Here is a 10000-nt window from a genome sequence, read left to right on the forward strand (position 1 = left end):
CTAAATCTCTTGCTCACCTTTCCATGACGGCCGGGCACTCTTTCTTTTTATACTCCTCTATTCCTCCCTCCATCCTCATCTCTCTCACTCCTCATCCCTCCATCCCCACCCCTCAATGGCAGCTATGTACTGTACTTTTGTTTCTCTCCTCCTCTATTCCCGCGTCTTCTCCTCTTCATGACGCCTAGGCACTCTTTCTTTCTCTACTCCTCTATCTCTCCATCCAAAGCACCTCCAGGTGAAGTGGCTGCTTCTCCCATCCTCACCTCTTTCTCGCTTGTTCTCTCTCTCTCTCTCTCCAACCCCCATTCTCTCCATGACGGCGAGGCACTCTTTCCTCCAGGTGAATTGGCTGCCTATCTCTCTAGTCTACACTCTATCCTCACCTCTTTCTCCCTCTCTCTCTCTCTGTCTCCCACCATCCTGGGGAGGCTCTCTCTCTCTCTCCCTCTCTCTCTCTCTCTCTCTCTCTCTCTCTCTCTCTCTCTCTCTCTCTCTCTCTCTCTCTCTCTCTCTCTCTCTCTCTCTCTGTATGATGAGGGGTAAATGGTGTTAAATAAAGACATTTTAAAGGTCTCTCTCTCTCCCCCTTTTTCTCTCTCTGTATCCTCACCTCTCCATGACGGCGAGGCACTCTTTCCTCCAGGTGAATCGGCTGCCTCGGCGCAGGCGGAAGCTTCCGGGGGCGGTGCCTAAAGGGGGAGGGGTCTGTCTCCACTCCACAATGTCCTCCAACGCCAGAGGGGCCGGTCGCATGTTGAGAGTGGCACCTGCCAATCAACAGACAGACACACACACACACACACACACACACACACACACACACACACACACACACACACACACACACACACACACACACACACACACACACACACACACACACATGCACGCACACGCACACGTGCACACGCGCACACACACACAGGGATAAGTAAACAACACACTCAATGACAAACACACACAACATCACAACATAGTATTCCAAGACCCTGGCTAAGTAGTAAACCAGGTTAACTTAACCTTAAGGCAGTGGTTAATCATCTAATAGAATAGCCTGAAGGCCTCGTTCTCTTAACTGAATGACACCTGTGGTTTTTTTATTAGCCAGGCTTATCACTTGTCCTTGTCCATACACACACACACACACACACACACACACACACACACACACACAGGCGCATCTGGTCACCAGGCTAGGCAGGCAGCCGCTTGGGGCCCCCAAGCCACTACATGGTGAAAAACAGCTCAACTTTAAACTATAATAGCTACAATTCGTTTTGAATGTTCATTCCTTTGGGTTTTTGCGGGTATACTGTATGAATGAACACACCACAGGTTTATGAAGAGTGAGTATGCCTCTCTAAACAGGTCCTGATGTGATTCTGTCCCTTGTTGCCAAGTGTGTTGGTGCTGGATGGATGTGGATGCGAGGGGTGATTAAGTGAGGGAGTGAGGTGAGGTGAAGCGAGGGGCTGTACGGGGGTTAGTTTCTCATTACCACCTGTGTTGTAGGCCTCTAAATAAAGAAATGCCCTTTATTGTGTCAGGGCAAGAGCATAACGCTCACTGACAGCTGGACTAGCGCCAGGCTGCAGACAAGGCTATTGTTTCCCAGACACACACTCTTCTACACACACACACTGAAACACGCACACACGCGCGCACACACGCACACACGCGCGCACACACGCACACACGCGCGCACACACACACACACACACACACACACACACACACACACACACACACACACACACACACACACACACACACACACACACACACACACACACACACACACACACACACACAGACTTTCTAAAGGTGCTGAGCTGGACAAGTTTTGGCCCTGTCTGCTTGCCGTCCGAGTCGAGTCACCAGGGGCCCTGATCCCTCTCACCTTGAGGAAGGTCTGCCTCGCCTCGGCCCACTAGGATGATGCAGGAAGCCAACCCAATCCAAACCCTGGAGCCTCACCTCAGCCTAGCCCAGTGGTTCCCAAACTTTTTCTCCAGGGAACCCCTTTTGGATATTACAATATTTTCGCAGCCCCTAAGCATTTTTTTCTGTCCATTAATATTGCTAGATTTTCCATTAATAGTTTGTCCTCTAATATTGCTATAAATCCACAGGACAGCAAATATAGATTAACATATATTAACCATACAAGTGAATAAAAGTCCCTAGTGGTTTGGGAACCACTGGGCTAGCCAATCCAAACCCAGGCTGTCCTCAGCCTAGCCCAGTGGTTCTAAACCTTTTCCTGGACTGGACCTCATAATACGCCTCCAAACACTCCCTTGACCTCATCATAAAACGACCAACGTAGTAACCGCCCAAAGTAGTATATATAAAAAAATAGACTAATGACCCCCCAATGCCAACTAAGCACCACCCACCTCTCAGCTGTATCCTTCTCAACACCTCCTCAATGCCCCCCAACACACTGTTTCAGGATTGTGTAGGGTCACACATGGCTGTGTGCATCAATACACAGCTAGAGTATCACAGAGGTGATGGGGTTCTTGTCTCTCCCCACCCCACCCTCCCCCTGTGCTCATATCTATCACGGCTAAAGGGCCGTACACACACGTCGCTGCTAGTTACTCGCTCAGCGAATGAACTCAATAGAATGTCAATGTGATCCAGCGAGACTAGTAGGCGAGTAGGTAAGTACTGTACAAGCGATGCAATGTGGGCGGATCCCAAGTTGAAAATATTTTATCTTCGAGCGAGGCGAGTAAGCGAGTAACCAATTGGAAGGCAGAGTTTGGTACTTCTCTCCTGTTCATTGGCAGTTAAAGCCGCGGGAACTCTCAGCGAACGTTCCATTAAAGAGAGGCGAGTAGGCGAGCAAGCGAGAAGTTAGCAAATAGCAGCGATGTGTGTGTACGGCCCTTAAGGACTGGGTCACTCTCAGCCATCTCGCCACATGCTACCACTGCCCAGCTCACATGCCCTTCCCCTCCCCACTTTATCCTCCATGGTCGTATCCATCATAGCTTAAGGGTCACCCTCTCTTTCGACACGCCACACCCCTCTCACGTTCAACCCCTCCCTCCACCCGTCCTCCATCCCTCCTCTCCCCGTCTTCCCCATTAAAGCTAATGGGTCACCGTCTCTTTCGTCTAAACATACCCCTCCCGGCCCCTCCTACTCATCCTCCACCTCTCCATCCTCACTATGTCGGCATCATGTCGCAACAAACACCACACCCCATACACGGAATTTGCCCTCACCCCACCACACCCATCCCTCCTCAAATACTCCTCAAACACCCCTCCCTACCCCATCCATCCCCCACCTCCAACATCCTCCACCCCCCCTACCCCATCTACCCTATACCCCACCACCACCTATCTACCCTATACCCCACCACACCCGTACTACGTCCCTCCTCAAACATCCTGCACACCTCCCTACCACATCTATGCCCCACCTCAAACACCCTCCAGACTGTACCCTCCCCTACCCTCCATCACCCACCCATCATCTACCCTATCCCCCACCACACCCATCCTGCCTCAAACATCCTCCACCCCTCCCTACTCTATCTATCCCCCACCCCTACCGTCCCCATGCTCCCCATCAACCCTATGCCCACCACACCCATCCCGCCTCCCCACCCCTTCTACCCCCCACCCCTACCCTCCCCCACCCCCATCCTCCCGTCCTCTGAGGTGGTATCCATCATAGCTAAGCTGCTTCTGTCTCCTGCCTCCTATTAAGACTCTTTTATGTCTGCGGGCCGTTTGAACGCTGGCCAACGCATCCCTCGCTGGCTGGCTGGCTGGCTAGGCTGGCTGGGCTCTCTCCTTTAACAGGGTGACATTGATCAGACGGAAGCGTGCTCGTGTGTGTGCGTGTGCGTGTGCGTGTGTGTGTGTGTGTGTACGCGTGTGTGTGAGTGTGGCACGTTTCATCCCTTGGAGGTAAGGGGGGTGGGTAGGGAAGGAGGGTGAGGGATAGCTGCAAAGGCGAGGTCGCCGCCTACACACACACACACACACACACACACACACACACACACACACACACATAGAGATTTCGCCGATTCCTTCAGACTGAATACTGCAGTGCCTGACTCAAGAGTGCGTGCGGGAGAAGGCATGCTGCAAGACACTCAAAGGCTGCGTCCAAAACGTTCTCTCGTGCACCACATAGTGCCCATCACAGGCTGAGAGAGGAGGGGAGAGAGCAAAGTTCAGATGCAAGACCCTCTAAAAGCATTACAATAAATAAATAATTTTTTTTTTTTTATTTTTATTTTTCTCATATCGTATCCACTAATGCCTGTGTTTTCTATGTGTTTTATGGTTGTCTCCACGTCTTTTGTCAATTGTTGCTTTATGTTGTTTCAAGTCTTTTTACTTAGGCCCTTCTGTTAGCACTTTGGTCAGCTGCTTGTGTTGTTTTAAAAGTGCATTACAAATAAACTTTGACTTGACTTGACTTTGAAATACCTTAATGATAAATAATACTGTATGTCCTCCAAATAATCTCAATCAAAAAGCCACCTAAATGTTATAATCAAGTGCAACAAATCAAACACAAAGGAAATTAAATGAACTGATTTTTACAGGCTTTTTTACGTAAAAACACGCTATTTTTTGTAAACTTATCACAAGTGTACTTGGTGTGTTCAGGCCGACAGAGCCCTAGCCCTACAGAGCTGTGCTGGTGCCCGTTCTCGCACCTAATCTCCAACCTGCTGGCAGGTTTACACCACAAGTCTGAGCGTTTGGGAACCAGAAAGTCGGTCTGTAATGCGAACCATGCCGACAATAACAAATAGTTATATGGTGCAGAAACGAGCACCGGCGCCATTCTGGTCGGCCCGAAAACAGTACTAGAGACTTTTGCATCAGAACCTTTTAGTTAGTCCCCTTCATAGTGAACATTTGGGATTTAGCTTCGGCTGTGCTTGAGATGTACGCTAACATACACTCCTACTGCTACACAGACAGCAAGAAATCCATGAATATGTATAAATAAATACTAAATATGAATATGGATATGTACATAATGGCTTATACATATGGATGTACACACATATGCACGCACACACACATACACACACACACTGCAGAAATGCACTGAATCTAAAACATGACAACCGTAATACACAAACACACGTGCATGCACACACAGACACAATCATGTACACAGACACAGAAAAACACATGAGTATGAGCTTAATGGAATGATATATATTTAATAATAAAAATATAATCTGCTGCGTAGTGCGGAGCAGACACAGGGGTAATCTTTTTTATAATGATATTTGATATCATTTACAATGGTGACCTTTGGTCTGTGGCCTGAGGAGTCTGTGTACATGGTTGTGGCCACAATGTTTTACATCCATTTCTTTCACTTTTTTAAAGCATTCATTTAGGATTCTTGCACACCTCCTTTTGCCAGGTGCGTAGGAGTGAATCCACTGGGTCACCAACGTATAGAGACAAAGAAGCTCCCGCACACTGTTCACATTTGCAGAGTTTTTACTTGCGACGTTTCGGTCTGTGACCTTTCTCAAGCAAGAAGTTTTTACTTACAACGTTTCGGTCAGTGACCTTTCTCAAGCAATTGAGAAAGGTCACAGACCGAAACGTCGCAGGTAAAAACTCTGCAAATGTGAACAGTGTGCGGGAGCTTCTTTTTTCATTTTTTTAAAGCATACATTTCCCCACATACCCCCATCACAAGGGTACAAGGCACAACTCTCTCCGGTACAGTGTGAGAAACAACAAAAAAGGCTATTCTAAGGCAACAATCTCCATGTGTATGCCTGCCCATGCTTGAAGCAGGAAGGGCAGAGGGAGGAAACAGGCTTGTGATTTTTCTTTAAAGCATGTTTGCCTCTTAAGTTGTAATTTTGTAGCCAGTGTCAGAAACAATCACGGCAGGATCAGAGGCAATCCCGATTGGATAGGCTACGTTGTGCTGTTTCACATTAAATATAATACGAAAACCCCAAAATAAATAGCTTATGCATTTTTCTATAAAGAAATTAAATTTGCGATACAAAATCTTTGTCTTTACAGGGAACCTACTCATGGCGGGAGGCACTTGTTGTCAAGGTGGGGACCTTAACTATGAAATGCAGCGGAGAAGGAGAGGCAAGATGGGGGCTACCATATACAGTAGGCTGCTCCTGTCCCTCCCTTTATTCTGCCAGCTCACCAACAGGGGGCGATGTCCCACTACAGCGGTGACAGAAGGCTGCCCTGGGCTGGGCTGGGCTGGGCTGGGCTGGGCAGGCCTGAGAACTATGGGTCTGTGGGTGGAGCTCCAGCACACACAGACAATAGGGTAGGGCTCAGAGCTGGGACGACGCCTTCAAATTTACTCACTGACTGACTGATTGGTTCATTGATCAATTGATTAGCTAACTGATTGATTAATTGATCTGCTTATTGACTGATAGATTAACCGAGGCAGATGGCTAATTGACTCTGACTTGACAATCCAATTAATCAATTAGTTAATTGGCTAGTAATGGATGGAGCGGGCGGAGCAGCTGAAGAGGGGCTGGCCCGCGGGGGGGAGCAGGGTGGCGTGGGCCTGCCCGTGGCGATGGGGGTGGAGCAGTGGCTGCTGTTGGTGGTGGTGGTGTTGCTCTAGCTGTTGATGGGCATTACCAGGCGTAGTCTTCTCCAGCTGGTACCAGCGGAAGAACGCCCTCTTCTTCTGCTCGCTCAGGTCCGAACCCTGCTGCAGCAACCAGTGGGAAATACGACTCTGACTGATACCTAGAAGCAGGGAGGAGAGGAGAGGAGAGGAGAGGAGAAGTGAGGAGAGGAAGAGGAGAGGAGAGGAGAGGAAGAGGAGAGGAGAAGTGAGGAGAGGAAGAGGAGGGGAGGAAGAGAAGAGGAGAGGAGAGGAAGAGGGGGAGGAGAAGTGGAGGAGAGGAAGAGGAGAGAAGAGGAGAGGAGAGGAGAGGACAGGAAGAGATGAGAGGAGAGAAGATGAGGAGAGGACAGGAAGAGATGAGAGGAGAGAAGATGAGGAGAGGAGATAGAGGAGAGGAGAGGAGAGGAGAGGAGGAGAGGAGAGGAGAGGAGAAGTGAGGAGAGGAAGAGGAGAGAAGAGGAGAGGAGAGGACAGGAAGAGGAGAGGACAGGAAGAGATGAGAGGAGAGAAGATGAGGAGAGGAGAGGAGAGGAGAGGAGAGGAGAGGAGAAGTGAGGAGAGGAAGAGAAGAGGAGAGGAAGAGGAGAGGAGAGGAGAAGTGAGGAGAGGAGAGGAGAAGTGAGGAGAGGAAGAGGAGAGAAGAGGAGAGGAGAGGAAGAGGAGAGGAGAAGTGAGGAGAGGAAGAGGAGAGTAGAGGAGAGGAGAGGAGAGGAGAGGAGAGGAGAGGGCAGAGGACAGGAGGAGATGAGAGGAGAGGAGATGAGGAGAGGAGATAGAGGAGAGGAGAGATCATGAGAGGTAAGGAGAGAAAGAGGAGAGGAGAGGAGAGGAGAGGAAGAGGAGAGGAGAGGACAGGAGAGGAGAGAGGAAGAGGAGATTAGTGGAGAGGAGAGAGGAGGAGAGGAGAGGAGAGGAGTTGAAAGGAGAGGAGAGGAGAGGGCAGAGGAGAGGAGAGGGCAGAGGAGAGGAGAGGAGAGGAGAGGGGAGGAGAGGGGAGAGGACATGAGGAGAGAAGAGGAGAGAAGATGAGGAGAGGAGATAGAGGAGAGGAGAGGAGAAGAGGGGAGAGGAGGAGGAGATGACAGGACATGAGAGGAGAGGTGAGGGGAGGACAGGAGAGGAGGAGAGGAAAAGTGAAGTGAGGAGAGGAGAGGAGAGAGGGGAGAAGAGCAAAAATGGGAGAGGAAAAGTGAGAGAGGCAAAAAGACAAGAAGAGAGAGGGTGACGGAAAGAGATGGGGAGAAGGGAGAGCAAATAAAGATATATGGGAGAAAGAGAGGAGATACAGGAGCAGGTGTATTGTATAGAAGAAGTAGCAGAGGAAAAGAAGAAAGAGAAAGTGAAAGGGCAGCAGAGGGGAGGGAAGATGAAAAAATAGAGAAAGAGAGGAGAGCATGAGACTATGTAAAGAGAACTCAGTTTCCCAACTCACCAAGAGACAAACTAAACACTCAAGGTGTCTATTTTAGCTCCATGCAACACATCAAGAGTATAAAGGTTTATTGTGTTCGCGCTCAAGGGATATATTAGAACCAATGTGTGTGTGTGTGTGTGTGTGTGTTTGTGTGTGTATGTTGGTTATATTAGATCTGCATTGTAGTTTGTGTGTGTGGAGGTGTGCTTTCCTGAGGCTTTCCAGTGCGCTTGTGTGTGTGTGCGCGCACAGCATGTTACATTAGACCTATACTGTGTGTGTGTGTGTGTGTGTGTGTGTGTGTGTGTGTGTGTGTGTGTGTGTGTGTGTGTGTGTGTGTGTGTGTGTGTGTGTGTGTGTGTGTAGCAGACCTACCTGTGACCTGAGCCACCACTGCCTGAGAGATGCGTCGGTTCCCCAGGAAGGTTTTAATTTCCTCCTTTATTATGGCACTGTCCCTTCTGTGGATCACACACACGCACGCACGCACGCACGCACGCACACGCGCACACACACACACGCGCATGATTAGTTATTGAGAAAATTATTGATAATTATTGAGAAAACAATACAGCGCCCAAAACAATGTTAAAGAAGCAATAATGTTTCTTACATAAATACCAAATTTATACTGGTCTACAGCCTCTTCAAGGATACAAGTCTGGCATCTCTTTCTCCATATATGCATGCACACACGCACGCACGCGCACACACACACGGAGACACACACACGCACACATGCACACACACACACACACACACACAAACACACACACACACACACACACACACACACACACACACACACACACACACACACACACACACACACACACACACACACACACACACACACACACACATACACACCATTCAAACATTGAATGATTCATAGAAATTGGTGCTCAGTTCATAAACGGAAACATGTGACAAAAAAACTGGAAGCAAAAGAAGAGCACTAAGAGACTAAGCAGAAGTGATGCCAATACTGTATCTGCATAATGTGCATAATCAGCCATTTCTGTTAGTATTCCACTTAAAAAGAGGACACGTTTTGAATTTTCACTCCCGTCAATCTTAGGCTTGACAAAGTGAACTTATTAACCCATTTTAGCCTTAGTAGCCCTTGTTGTGGTTTTTGGAAACATTTTTACCAATTATTTATTGGAATGAAACATATTATTTTCATTATGTTAGATGGTGTTAATTCAGACTTCAAATGTGTCTGTTTGCAAGAAATGCAGTTCTGGGGTCTAGAGCTGGATGCTTAGGACAGCTGCCCTGTCGTAAACTTAGCCAAGGTGTCGGGTCACTCACCCACCAACTGAGTAGCTCAAGCACAGGAATAACTGAGGGTCAGTCCACACTGACATGGCCGAAGGCTGGATAGCTAGGCCTGCAGACAGAAGGTCTGGACTGATCCACTGAGTTTAGCTGAGACATACTACTTGTGTAGGTGAGGTATCTGAGTTCATGGACACAGCTATTGAATATGGTAGGTTCTTCCAAAGGCCAATCAGGGGAGACTCTGAAAGGACTAGAGTTGGTTTATTCTTGTATCTTCTTGCGGTGCGGTACTGATGTGTTGTCCTTGTTTAAGATGATGACATCATTTTAGGGATGCACCGATACCACTTTTTTGAAAACCGATACAAGTACGAGTACTAGGGATGCAAATTATTGATTAATTCATTAATCATTAGTTGATAGCCTTATCGATCGACTTACGATTAATTGATAAGCGGCGTTTTCCTCCCGAAATCTCAATGTTTCTCAGAAAAAAACTACTAAATCTAAAAAAAATAATGAAAAATTGAGATAAAATACCACATTTAAATTAATTCTATTTCAATTCTTTAATCCAAAGGTGATTTAAATATTCCCACTATTCACACCCCTCTTCACACACACTCTTCACAAGCCCATTTAACCTGGGTCTCTTGTCAG

General features: G+C 48.0%; 1 protein-coding gene across 6 annotated transcripts in view; it reads right to left on the minus strand.

The window, feature by feature from the left end:
- hmbox1a (homeobox containing 1a) overlaps nucleotides 1-10000 on the minus strand; it is a 41843-nt gene that overhangs the window by 14800 nt on the left and 17043 nt on the right. For all 6 annotated transcript variants that reach the window (XM_063183855.1, XM_063183851.1, XM_063183854.1 and 3 more), the window contains exons 3-5: nucleotides 8429-8514; nucleotides 6648-6758; nucleotides 614-770 (exon numbers count right to left, since the gene is read on the minus strand). In XM_063183855.1, coding sequence (XP_063039925.1) covers nucleotides 614-770; nucleotides 6648-6758; nucleotides 8429-8514 — 354 coding nt within the window. The remainder of the gene's footprint in view (nucleotides 1-613; nucleotides 771-6647; nucleotides 6759-8428; nucleotides 8515-10000) is intronic.

This window comes from Engraulis encrasicolus, chromosome 19, assembly GCF_034702125.1.
Source record: "Engraulis encrasicolus isolate BLACKSEA-1 chromosome 19, IST_EnEncr_1.0, whole genome shotgun sequence".
NCBI classification, from domain to species: Eukaryota; Metazoa; Chordata; class Actinopteri; order Clupeiformes; family Engraulidae; genus Engraulis; species Engraulis encrasicolus.